The 14,477-nt window shown below is 35.1% G+C and overlaps 1 protein-coding gene across 4 annotated transcripts in view; it reads left to right on the top strand.

Annotated features, from left to right (window-relative positions):
• The window catches only part of LOC144433502 (uncharacterized), a 53,635-nt gene that overhangs the window by 27,330 nt on the left and 11,828 nt on the right, over nt 1-14,477 (top strand). For 3 of the 4 annotated variants that reach the window (XM_078121809.1, XM_078121808.1, XM_078121807.1), the window contains exons 4-13: nt 3,432-3,510; nt 4,624-4,721; nt 5,163-5,283; nt 5,720-5,807; nt 6,220-6,378; nt 8,067-8,236; nt 8,843-8,964; nt 9,892-9,958; nt 10,337-10,746; nt 11,901-12,216. In XM_078121809.1, the coding sequence (XP_077977935.1) occupies nt 3,432-3,510; nt 4,624-4,721; nt 5,163-5,283; nt 5,720-5,807; nt 6,220-6,378; nt 8,067-8,236; nt 8,843-8,964; nt 9,892-9,958; nt 10,337-10,746; nt 11,901-12,216 (1,630 nt within the window). The remainder of the gene's footprint in view (nt 1-3,431; nt 3,511-4,623; nt 4,722-5,162; nt 5,284-5,719; nt 5,808-6,219; nt 6,379-8,066; nt 8,237-8,842; nt 8,965-9,891; nt 9,959-10,336; nt 10,747-11,900; nt 12,217-14,477) is intronic. The other variant, XM_078121810.1, reaches the window with a different exon arrangement.

Here is a 14,477-nt window from a genome sequence, read left to right as displayed (position 1 = left end):
GATTTTGTAAGTATGGACAGGGCTAACTTTTGGTGTCTGCCTTATATCTACATACATGTATACAACATAGCTTGTGAGCGACAGTATTAACTAGAATGACAGTATAAAATGTACTATATACACAGTCCTTACATTTTATATTTGTGAATTTTATACAAGTCATGCATTCATCATGATGTCAAGTTTGAAAAACCAAATAAAAATCAAATCATCAGTTTTCTCAAAATTGATGAAACAAAGTTAATGAAGCCCCCAATTTTTATCAACTTTATTATAACTTTTATGAATTCATATTAACAGAATTAGATGTATAACCATTTTCTGTTTATAGAAATAACTTCAAACTTTATTTATAGCTGTATGACCTGCACAGGTGGGTCACCATCATAATGACAAAACCACCAAATAATGTAGAAAAATTGAAATGATTCATTCTAGTCAATACTGTCCAATTGAAAACATACCTACATATAGACATACACATCTGACTTGAAGGTTTATCTGTGTTGTATAAATTATAGTTATAAGATGGGTACATTGCGACAATCTTTTTCTCAAAGGTACATACTAACACTAGCAGTGCACCGTACTGAGTTCTCAACTTGTAATTCTGTGTATTTTTTTCTATCTCCTTTGTGTTCAATGCTCTACTTTTCTACGTTACCGTGGATAGTGAGTGTTGGTAAGTTGTTTCTCAACACCACTGCACATGTGCAATGAATTGTGTCACCACATATACACTTGAGAGCATCCATGTTTTTGAGTCGTTGCTGTCAACTCAGTCTTTCCTCACTTGTCAGTTGTGTTCACTGCTATAATTACATGTAGTTATTTATATGCAATTTGTGTGGCTTATTGTCAAATTTATCATAGCAATTGGATTGCATTACACTGCAATTAGGGTCAGTAATTGCCTTCATATTAAGAGAAAGGAGATGAAACTTTCCAAATAGAGATATTGATTGACTTGTGGTCATTGCTTGATTCAATCTAAGCAAGGATTCCAGGACATTTCTGTAGGTAATACTGCAACACATCAAGACAAATTATTGCAAAAGTAGAAAAATATGAAAATGTGTACTCACTAAAATTGTTGAGAAGTGTAACAATTTAACAATAGATAATAATAGAATAATTACTTTGATTAATTTGAATTGAATACTCGGCAAAACGTTATCTATCTGGACTACCGGTACAATATTCTCTGTGGCAATGATACAAGAGATCTTGTGTTTAGTGTGTCTCTGCAATGTTCAAACAGTCTCTTTAGACCTATCCATATGTTCTTTATTCTGCAGTTAAAAAGGGTACAACAAATGCTTGAATTTCTGACTAGTTTCACACCACAGCCACCTCTGTCAAGGAGTTTGATTAAATACATGTACAAGTACATTATTATCCCCCAGCAGTGATGTCTAGAGGGGGCTGTTACATTTAGGTTTCTTCCATGTGTGAGTGCACTTTCATTTTGCTGACATCATGAATCAGCCTATTTCAACCAAACTTGGTACAAAGGTAACACACTATGTTAGACATATGCAAGTCACTTATGCGACCATGATGGCAAAATGACAGCCATACTTGTGATAAAAAAAGCACATTTTATGGTACCTCTTTAATCTCCAAATGTTTGATATGTACAAATGTGCATACCTATCTCTATGGAGGTAAGCTTCCAAAGCTGGTCACTAGTGCTTTGACCTTGACCTTCATTTTCAAGGTCAAATTGTAAATTGTTCTATAACTTTGGAAGTTTTATAGTGAAAAACACTATTTAAATGCATAGCCCCACATTGTTAGAGGTAAGTTTACTGTTGAGACAGACTTGTGACCTTGACCTTCATCTTCAAGGTCAAATTTAAGTTTGCACAGTAACTTTGTTTACACTAAAGATGGCTGCCCTCTAGTGCTGGCCTTGAGCAATTGCCTCCATTATTTGAACAAGGTAGCCAGGATGAGTGTTCTCACCAGAAATAAACAATACAGTTGTTGGAGATTTGTAAAATTGAAAGACATAATGTTTGATAATATTCTTTACTATTGTTTACTAAGAAATCATAGAGTCCCTTTATGGTGTAATCCACCATCCACTATTGCCCTCTGTTGAACCCTGCATATTATTGCACTCTAGCATAGTATTAGATTTATGACTGCACATACCTTGTCTGTTTATTAACTAGAGCTGTCCAATGTCAGTGTTGTAATCGTGGTCAGCTGTAACTTTTGAGTTTGTAGGCAATCTCATGATTAGGTATAGAAATTTTGCATGGGACATGCAATAGCTGATATCATCACTGTTTGAAGTTGAGCCAATTCTGTTGTCATAATTGTCAGTTTCTTTCATGGAATTGTCATTTGGATCACCGTTGTCCTGTTCATGCTTCACATGTCAGTTTGTCACGGTAGTTAGTAAAAGGTGCCATGACTTGCTCAGATGCTTACATTTGGTATGGTGCCTGGAAGCTTGCTGTGGTACCATCAAGTTTATGCTCAGCTGTGTACTCACCTACACTATTTGTCTAGTCTGCATGTCACTGAAACAGTAGCCAGGAATACATGCTTTTTTACCAAAGAGTAATATTTCATTGGATGTACTGAAGAACAGGACATCGTGCAAGCTGTTCTTACAGGACATTTGATTCTTATAAGATAAGACAGCGTGGATTCCAGGCTACCAAAACAGTTCATACTAAGTCTTGTTTTCTTTACAATCTGGTAGAAACATGTTAGAGTAAGAGAAGGGATTGATACAATACAGATGGGACATTTAGAAGGTGTTTTTGTCATAGAGTAAAGACTGTGCTTTAACTTGAAATTGAATTTGATTTCCAAACTGTAAGGAGAGTAGTCTGTAAGGTATGCCGTGACGGGGCGCCCTCACACATCGGTCAACTCCTCCCAGGAGGCTGGTGAGGGCGAAGTGACACAACATATCTTACAGTCTATAAGGAAAGTTACCTTGTATCTGAATTGATATAGAGGATTCCAATTTACTTTATAGCATGGGTGACAAACTGAAGTAAACTAATCAAATAAACAACAATAAATAAATAAATAAACAACCAGTCAATCCTCTCTCACTCTATATGATTTAAATCAGATTTCTCAACTTTTTAAATTTTACATTTCAAACGTTAAGGAAATATATATGTTTAAATAAAATAAGACTAAAACACCGTATTGTAATAACATTTGGAAAGAATCCACAGTTAACTTTATTGTGTGTTAACAAACCAGATTCCACTTTTGTGTAAAAGTGACACTAATTTATCAAAATTTAAAATAAAATTTATTCAGTTATATATTTCACAAAACTTTGCTATAACATAATCTGTTTGTAAAACACAAATGTACTATTTTATCATCTACTGTGTTTTTATAATTGTCTTTACATTTCTGTGTTTCGTGTCTGTTCTTTGTTTTGGTTCTAGTTGGCCCACCATACACTCTTCGATTAAAGGTCAAATTTTATTCATCAGAACCAAACAACTTAAGAGAAGAACTTACAAGGTAAGAAATAACAAACATTCAGATTTGATTGTTAAATGAGAAATTATTTATATACTACCAGTAATTTGAACATTTTAACCACAATTTCATAGAAAGTTTAATATTCAAAAAAAACAGTCATATTTAGCCGTTTGAGGTATTGCTTACAGAAGTCAGTAAGTGTGACGTGTAACTCTCTTTCCTCTGTCACCGGTAGTCTAGTAACTACATGTGTGGTCGTTTTCTGTGATCTTTCTTCACCATATAGTCAAATGGCTTTCTGTAGGATGATATTTCATTCTTACCACTGACAGCGGTAGTTTAATGCTATTGGAACATTGATATATAAATGTGATGATTTTATGGCACTCTCATGTGACTAACTTTAAGACTGAAGGTTGATTTTGTAATGAACTGAACAAACCAATTATAACTGCCTGTCACTGTGTGATGGATTACTATTGACCTTTACTGTTCATCCTTTCCCCAGCAGGAGATTTAGCTAGATTTTCAGTAGAATTTGTCCATTTGACTATATATGAAGAGAGATCGTAGAAAACAACCACACATATAGTTACTAGACTATGTCACTGGTAGCTAGCTTGCCATCTTTCCTAACAATATAATAGCAGGGTTGTATAAACAAATACTGTATGTCCCTGGCAATATTTTGTTTGTTGTGGAATTTAACAATGACAGTATACTTTCACACCCCTATCATGAATTTCTAACCAATTTACTACCTGCAAATAAGTCAAATGTTTGGATTACAACATAAACAGAACTTGCTTAGAATTTACCCTATCATTATAAGATGAATTTGACCACCGACCGTATTGTGGCTGAGTACATTCAAAGCTTTAACAGAACCAGCATTTTTTCCTTCCATTCCTTGGGTTAAAAATCCAGTGACAGATGAACTTTATGAGCATTTGAATGCCAAAGTGATCTTGATAGTGTAAGACATAGTCCACAAAGTGTCACCCGTAATGTCATTTGCATTGTAGTTATAAGTTAACATTACAATATCAGTATTGTTGTTATGATCAGGTCTGGAATAGTTTTGTCATCTACATGAAAAACACAAAAACAGATTTAAACAGTTTAAAATGTTGTTTTTCTTTCTCATACTAGATATTTATTCTTTCTACAATTGAAGCAAGATATCATTACTGGTAAATTAGAACCACCATATGAAACAGCTGTAGAACTGTGTGCATATGCACTGCAATGTAAGTACTAAAAAAGAGAGACAACTAAAAAATTAAAACCATACACAGCAGCTGTACAAAGTCTGTGTGTGTATGCACTGAGTCTGCAATGTAAACATGACTCTAGAAAAACCAAGACCCAAAACTTAGAAACGGTAGTCTGATTATCTGGCACGACATACTAGCTTGTTCTGGCAAATGACATTGTCATGCTAAATAGTTAGTTTAAAGTCTCTCGACTAGAAAATGAAGGATTAGAGAAACAACAGTTATTGTTGTGAACAAAAAATGAACATTTCGAAAGTGTCATTTCTACATTTTTATAGACACATTTTATTTTAAAATGTTTCCAAAAACAAAACAAAAATTAAAGTAAAATCAAGAATATTTCATCTTAATGAGATTTGTATAATTATTAAAAAAAAACTTGAGTAAACATTGTACCATGTTTCATTCCCACAGCTGAACTTGGTGATTTTGATGATGAAGTCCATACACCTGGTTTTGTGTCAGAGTTCCGTTTTGTTCCTGAACAGTCGGAGCAGATGGAAATAGACATAACAGCAAAATATAAAGAATACAAGTAAGTCTAAGTTAATTTTCTTAGGAGTACAGAAGTAATAAGTAATACAGTCTTAAGTATAATTGATGCTATTCCCCAATATTTGTCTTCATTCAGCCAAGGAAAATATGAGTGACCTAAGGGGCCTTTGTCACCACAAGCCGCTAGATGAGTAGTGACAACCCTTAGGTCATGAGTAATTTTCGGCTGAATGAAGAAAAATATTGGAGAATAACATAATTATACCAGCGCCAGTAATATCAAAGAAAAATCGGGGAAAGTAATGTCAATTGTGAAATTTTTTACTCATATTTTGAATACAGCAATACCAGTGATGTAGAAATGTGTTGTTGTGACGTACAACAACCCAAGTTTTTGTTCCATATTTTTTGTTCAACTTGGCTCATGCATGGTATAAATGCTGTTATCTGATGAATTTTGTATTATTTTGTTATAGTGGCCAGACACCAGCAGATGCAGAGACGAATTATCTCAACAAAGCCAAATGGTTAGAAATGTATGGAGTGGATATGCACACAGTACTAGTAAGTAACCAAGTGGTTAGAAATGTATGGAGTGGATATGCACACAGTTCTAGTAAGTTATCATGAAACTTGTCATCAGCTCATCAAATAAAAACATTGTGATTGGTTGTGTGAACCTTGACCTTGCCATGTGACTGTAAGCAACCAATCAGTGGAGTTCTCTCAAAGTAATAATACTATAATTATGTTTATAATGATTCACAAGTTGCTTCTTGTGTTGCCCAGTGAATTGCCCCAAGTATGCACTCAAGCGTAGTTGCTAGCTTTGTTGCATATGGCAAATTGTTCGCCAAACTTTACCGCATGTATCTTGTCCTTAAGAGTTCTTTTCATAACATTAGCATCTAATAGAAGAGTAGCGTTTCAGAAAAACAGGCTTTAATACTATTTCATTGTGTTCTTTATTCACCAGGGTAAAGACAACAATGATTATTCCCTAGGACTAACTCCAACAGGAATTCTAGTCTTCGAAGGAGAACACAAAATAGGATTGTTCTTCTGGCCAAAAATTGTGAAACTTGACTTTGCCAAGAAGAAACTTACATTAATAGTGGTAGAAGATGATGATGCGGTGAGTGTGGTTTAAACGTTTTAGTTAGTCATAGCGCCGTGTCTTTGTTTCGTACATGTCGTTGTTTTAGTTTGCCTGTTCTTTGAAAGACATACTTTAGAATGTTGGAACACATAAGTATTCTTAATGTATGATGTTATCTTAGCTTTGATATAGAGGAAGAGTGAAATCCACAAGGCAATGCTCACCTTGTAATAGTTTATAGAAAACAGTTGTCATTCAGAAAAATAATGGATCATGCATACCTAAATGCAGAATGGGCATTGAATGTAAAGTTTCTGGAATATTGCACTTCAGGGACTGTTTATCCTCCAAGAAAATGAAACAAATATTAGGTATTAACATGGTAAGATTGAAAGAAGAAGAATGTTTTATCACATATTCATCTAATATGACAGTCCCCAGGGCCATGACATTAAAAAAACAGGATATCTTACATGGCTGTCATCCAGGGCAGTCATACTGGACATCTTTGTAGGAATGAGATTAGATAAAAACTAAAATGGCTGTGTTGATGTACATAATGCTTTTTTTTTTGGGGGGGGGGGGGATGTCATTAAATCCAGAAAATGTAGACATGTAAAGAAAATGACATCTTCAAATTATATACTAGTATTTAGTGGATGTCTATCAAATCATAGACTTTAGAGTCTTTCTAACATCTAATTGTATGCAATCAGACCAGCATTATTGGGGAATAATATAATTATACCATCGCCAGTAATATAATAAAAAAATCAGGGAACGTAATGACAATTTTGAGCGATTTGACTCATATTTCGAACACAGCAGAACCAATGACATTGGCACGTCCAGAGTATATATAGTCCATATTTTTGAACCTGGCTTGTGCATGGTGTAATAGTGTTTATTATGAAAGAGAATGTGATTGCAAGTATAGAGTGTATTGTACAATGTAACTGTGAGTTGAATTCTGTGACCCATGATGAAGTGACATCAAACCTAGTATAAGGTTTCTACTACAGACAGGTTCAATGTACAGCTAGAAGGAGTTCACACAAAACTAGGGTATAGTTGGAGATTACAAGTCTGTACACAGTTTATCATTTCTAGTAATGTGTTCACTGTCTCTAACCTCTAATAGTGAAAGAGTCACTTTGATAAATTGACTTGGTATGTGTTTGATAAATACATGGAAGGAAGCAGTCAAGTGTGTGTAATGAAAGGGGGGGGGACTGAATTGCATATGTTCAGTGTTGTGTGTCTTGGGGGAAAATAAGGACAGTTCATTTAGAAAACAGAATTACATATGTTGTGTATCTCTGAGCAAAATAAGGGCGGGGTCATTCAATAACTGAATTCCATATGTTGTATGTCTAGGGGGCAAAATAAGGACTTCTGTCTGTCTGTGTTTGTGTGAAGTTAGATAGTTGTATTGTTGATGTAATGTCATATAGTGAAGGGTCTGTTGATGACATGAAAACAGTAATATAAAGCTGAAATGTCTCTGATATTATGTCTTTTTCATGAAATTGTACTCATCAAAATGTGGCAAGAAAACTTCAGGTGCACCTCAAACTAGAAAAAAATGAAGACTCCCTTGGTGCTCTGTATGGACACTATTTAAATGTGTGATGTTAAGAGAATTTTGGTATTATAACTGTGCAAGAGATCACTTATATTGGATTTGTTAGAATTTGTGTGTCTTTATATTTAACCATCTCCAGGGCAACGAACAAGAGCATACATTTGTGTTTAAGTTACACAGTATGAGGGCATGTAAGCATTTATGGAAGTGTGCTGTAGAACACCATGCATTTTTTAGGCTACGTGGGCCAGTCAGAGAAACAGATGCCAAACAAGGATTCCTTAGAATGGGTTCAAGATTTAGATACAGGTAAGGTGTTCACTCAGTGAACAATAAAATGAAAGTTGTAGCATAAACCCTACGTATAAATTTCATGTGTGGTGTTAGGTTGTAGTGGTGAATAGAGTTTGAACACAGAAATATCCAATGATGTTCAATGTTTTCTGGGCCCTTTCTCTTGATGTAGAGTAATTTCCTATTTCTCTTACTTCTAGAGTAAGGTATGTTAACATAAAAGCAAAGATGGCTGGCAGATTTCTACAATGTCTGACCCCAGCTAGGGAGAGTTGAAACCTTGTATTTATGTGATTATCGTTACCTAAAATTCATACCTGCAGTCAGTAGCATTTGACTTCATGCTAGAGGGTCAAAATTGGACAAAAAGTTTTATTTATTCTCATGTTTACCTATAGTAATGAATGTGAAGTGAAAGTTGTGATGTCAACCAAGAAATAAAATGATTGTTAGTTCTATGACACACCCAGAAAATCAAATTCTATTTCAAGTAATGAAAATTTAATAATTTTGAAGGGAACCCCAGTAAAAAAGCCATTAAATTCAGGTTTATGTCTGTTAAACTCAGCACAAAAACCACAGGCCATGCTTCACTATCTGTCTTCTTTTCATGCAATGTAGTGGCAGGACAGAGTACCAGACAGCTAAACAGAATAAAAGTAGAAGATCTGTACAGTTTGAAAGAAAACCTAGTCAGAGGTTTTCAAGAAGGCCATCACATGCCAGAAGAGAAGCCCTCAAAGGTATGTATTTAGAGGGCTCTGCAATTGAGACCGCATGATGTCCTAAGATGGTGTGTTACCACTGCCTATACTCAGTTCTAGTCAATATTTTACCATAGCTTCTGTTCTTCTTTCTCATGTGATGTGATACAAGGGATTTATAATGGTCAATTTGTTATAAAAACTTGACGTTGTGTCCCGGTCCTGCATACTGTGGTGGGTATTGTATTATGTGGTAGAGAAATATGCATTCCCCTGATATTTATTGCTGTAGCAGAATAAAAGCTGCACTAGTTGCAACTGGCATGTTTATTTTTAAAACTGTTTTTGTTAGATATAATTGACTTACTCGTAATGTCATACACCCTGAACAGTATTGAATCACCTTGGTTTACACACATTTGTGCAGCTGAATATGTATGATGCAATAAATCAATTCAACTTGATTTTTGGGTCCACACCCAAAAATCATCAAGATTTTAATCTGTTGCTGTACTACTTCTGATTAGAACTAATCCCAAATTATCATGTACGATGTCTAATTATTGGTATTTTAACAAGTTTCAATGAATTTATTGGAGGTTGTCTGATTGAAATAATACTTTTCCAGTTACAGCTAGGGCAGCTTTAACACTAAAATGTACAATTATGACTTTGTAGTCTTGTCAAAGTTTATTCAAAGTGAGATGTAAGGAGTAACACCACACATACGTTGCTTTGAAGGACTGTTGTGCAAGACTATGTTCTGTCCTGCATAACTGTAGCACATAGAACTTCTACATTATGGGCCTCAAGACATGTCCATAATTTGAGTAAAAACAAGAGAATGTCAACAAATTTTCAAAAAATTAGATTCCAATAAGGTAACTCTACTACTACTATTATACAAAATGGAGTCAAGTATCAATTTCTATTCTACTATGTTGCATTTGTGTTTTCTCTTCACAGCTCAAGAAAGGCTAATTGCCCATAGACAAGCAAATGCATCAGCAAATACAGGCACTCCACAGGGAAGGTAAATGTGGTGTATCATCAATTTATATATACGGTGTTCAGATATATTTATAGTTAAACTTGGCTGTACGACAAAATTTGTCATCAAGAAATCTGAAATCTTCAGCAGTTATGAAGATATATCAAAACTACACTGTACGCATTGATATTCTATCAGTAATATATGTAGAATTTGATCAAATCAGAGTCATCTACGTGAATATGTTCCTGACTATCTCTGATCGTACTGATCTGTCTATTTATGATGCACAGAGTGATACATGCTTTTGAAACGAATACACCATTACGACTGTCACCTGAAAACTTGTATCATAGTATGTGATATTGTAAATGTTTGTGAAATTTGTTCACCCAAATTAGATACTTTTCATATTTACAGTACACCAGGTAAAGAAGCGCTAACAAATGGAACTGCCACAACAGATGCTGAACCAGTGATGGACACACTAGTGACACTGGCTGACACACCGACTGCAGCTGTTACAACATCTACCAGCACTCCTGGTGGAGCTGTGGCCACAACTGGAGGAAGTCCAAATGGCCCAGTAACGGGACAATTTCAGGAAACCAATTTGGATGCCATCACCATGGATACCAGTAAGCATCAAAATAACATCACAGTTGACTCTAAAGTGGAAATGTTTGATGACAAAAGTTCCAGCTCTGATATGGACGAAAGTACAACTACAACAACAGAACAAACAAGTTCAACAGCAACAACTGAACCTGACAAAGATAAACAGAAATATGACTCAGCAAGTACGACAACCACAGGTGTCAAATCATTGAGTATGTACTCCGGTTATTTCTAGTCAACGAGTGAACTACAGAAGAGAGAGAGAGGACTAAGCTTAACAATTTTTTTAAGAAAAAAAGGGGAAAAAATTTACATTTTGATTTTTTAAATAATGACAAATTACAAACACTGACACATTCTAAATGATGTTGAGAACCCTTCCCACCCTATTCCATATACTTTTATGAATCATGTATAATGCATTTTTAAAACACCTGTACTTGTAGCCCAGTGGTTATGGATATTCTGTATACTCGGCAATGCTCTAATGCATGTCAGAAAACCGCCTACATTCATGTATGTGTCAAACCCTGAACCAGAGGTTTTTCCAAATCTGTATGTATCATTTTCATGTTTCGTTACCGAGACGTTTTTCCTGCATGTCTGTGAGTATACCTGGGGATATTTCATTTTTATTCTGTCAATATTTTAGTGGCTATTTTTTAATATCGATGTAGTTTATGGAAAGTGGGGAGAAAGGGCATTTGTTTTTATTACCATATTCAGGATACCGTGATCCAGAATGACTTCTCATGTGACTTAGTGTCATGAGAATAAAATTATTTTGATACTGCACCCTGTTGTTGCTCCTTTATTTACTGCATGTGGGTGTTGCATGCTGTCTAAAGGAGTGCAGTTCTCTTGTGTAATCCGTTGCCGTTCCTTTCCATGTTTCTGACTAGAATCTTCCCGTCTCAAACCCTTGCTTTAAGGACAGACACACTGTTTCTACCTTACATCATGGTCATGCATGACTTCACATCACCCTATGTCACTCAACAGACACAACATACATCACACATCATGTTCACACATGACATCGCATCACACCCAGTCTTTCAACATGACACTGTTCAGATAGAGCAGTCACATATCTACCATCACACCACATTTCACAACACACACAAACGTTGCATCATAATCACATATACCGTTATATATCACACTACTACATTCAGTCATAACACTTTCCCGACTACGTCACATTTCACAAATACAGCACAACATAACACAACAGTACATCACAGCATACACAAACCTCAACAATCAGACTGTGCCATGAAGGGGAAAAAAACGACTTATGACGAAATATCTCACTTTGTAGTCAGTGAAGTCATTGTGTTACCTGTTTGTTTGTTACACTTAGGTCCATCAGAAGCTGCGGCAGCCAAACTGAAAGGTCTTGAGTCGCCCTCAGTGCATAGAAAGACATATACAGCTGCTACAGCCAGGGATATAAACCTGAGCATTAACACTTTACCCAACAATCAACAACCCATTGATAAACTTGCCGGTGCAGTACAAACTATAGCTCCAGACCATATGAAATGTAACATTCTCAAATCTAAGACGCAGCTTGAAAAGAACTTATCAATGGCTAAACATGACACAGACAAAATAGACAAGGAAAATCTAGTAGTTTTACTGCCAAAGGAAGATGGGGAGACTTCACCAACATTGAAGTGAGTTCACTGACTGCCAATTTTTTCGCACCCTTTTCTTTGGCTCCATTGCAAATAATTTTGATCGATGTGAATTTTTGGTTTGAGTGAGGATATGTCGAGACAAAGTGCAAAATCTAGGCTTCAAGTCTATAGCAAAATCAAAACAGCTATCTTTTATGAAAATTTTGTGATGTTAAAAAATATGGGTTTTTTGAAAAATTTACCGAGGGAATATTATGACCAAACAGTTGAACATGAACTTAAACTTGTCCCAGACATGAGCCTGTGCTTTTGCTGAATAGCGTGTGTCTGTGTCTGTCTGTCTGTCTGTATGTATGTATGTGTGTGTGTCAGTCACTCACTATGGTAATAGGAGATGGTGGATAATGGGGAATGGGTCAGACCCGACTAGACCACAGCACACTCAAGTTGACAACTTGTTCTTCAATTAACACAATTCTTTCCAAACAGGACATGACAAGGAACAACCTCTGTATATCCTGGAATAACTTCTCTTTTTTAAGTTTCTTATCCCCTGTTCAACCCTCTTGTCTGTACTCACAACTAACCAACCAAAACACCTTTCTTCCTGGTATTTAAATGTAATGTAAGTATCCAGAAATGGAGTATTCCATACTGACTGGCGGATATTACCCATTATTTGCCTCAGTCAAAGGAGATGATGAACACAATTAAACCACAACGAAGATGATCTTTCATGGAGAAATCTCTCTCTAAAAAAAAAAAATGAAAGAAAAAATGACATTGGTGAAGTGTATGTATTGTGAGTGAAACATTGAGCCTTCCATCTGGTGACCTTTAACCTTCCACAAACCATAAATCAATCCAATTCAACACCCAGCATACTAACCAATCAAGATTTTTTTTGTATTCTCTGTTTTTGGAAATATGTGTGTACTAAACAAGTTCATTTTCTGTGTCCTTACCCCCCTCTTTTCAACGCTGTTTTCTGTGGGACATAATCCATTTTGTCCATCAATGCAATCATACTACTCAATGGTATGTATATACATGTATATCTAAACACTGCTTCCATCAACTATTTGTAGTACAGTTTACTCTATATCCCTAAATCTTCATGCCATCCATTTCTCACTGTGCAAGGCCAAAAGTCTTCCCTTCGCTCCTACATTGCAGCATTCCACGAATCACCTCAAAATTATCATTTGAGTATTAAAACTCTTCTTGTACCACAATATGTAGAAGTTTTTGGAATTATCTTGAGATGTGACTTTGTTTTCATTATTTAGGATACTTTGGAAATACTTACGTCGTCAAATTTTGGGATTGCACCATTTTGTGAATGGCAGCACTTGTATGACAACTTTGCTCTTAAGAGTAACGTTGAAACTTTTGAAATTCTGAATTTAAGAGTCAAAGATAGTGAAAACATGAATGACTATCACTGATTTCATCAACCAACAAAGCTGCCAAATTAAAACAAGATCGACATGTATAATTTAGCTTGTTTGTCATCGGTACCTATACTACACAGTGAAATTAATATCAAAAGTAGCTCAAAAGTATAAAGTTTAAAACTAAAACAATGATATTTATATTGCTGTAACATTTCTATCACGGACCCAAAGACATATTGCATTAGTTCTTGAATACATAAAGTTCCAACGTACAAAATGTTTAAAAATAAGAACATAGTCGTCAATTTTCAATTTTGAAAATATAGGAAGATAATGTTACCCCTTTGTGATGCAAAGAAAACAAAGTATGAAGATGGTAAAAAAATTTGCATTTTAAATCTTGACATATCCTGTCAATTTTGCAACAGATGAATACCATCAGTCATAAACAAAAAGTTGATTCTCCAACTCTACTTCCTGATATTGTACAGTACAGTGAGAAGTGGATATTTTGTTGTCAAATGTGCAACCTTCCGACCTTTGACCTTATAATGTGAACTTTTGACCTTGTAACTGGTATCTATAATCTATACCATTCTGTCTGTCTGTAAAATGTAGTGTTTCCGTAAAATTTATCTCGTAACAAAACTGATCATATCTAAAAATCTTGTAAGCATCACCCAAAAACTTTCCAAGTTATCACCGTGTTAGTGTGCTATGGTGGTGGAAATATTGCTCCATATGTAAAATTCTTAAAAGAATGATTAACATAATATATGCATTGACGTCTTGTGTGATTTTAATTATTTTATTGTTTTTGCTTAGATTGCCTTGTGGTGTATTATCTTTTTATCTGCTAGTTCAATACATGCATGTTATGCAGCTTTCAACTTTTTTTTT

This window comes from Glandiceps talaboti, chromosome 4 (assembly GCF_964340395.1).
Source record: "Glandiceps talaboti chromosome 4, keGlaTala1.1, whole genome shotgun sequence".
In the NCBI taxonomy this organism is placed as follows: Eukaryota; Metazoa; Hemichordata; class Enteropneusta; family Spengelidae; genus Glandiceps; species Glandiceps talaboti.
Note: the sequence above shows the minus strand (reverse complement) of the source record. Positions and strands in the feature narration are given on the sequence as shown.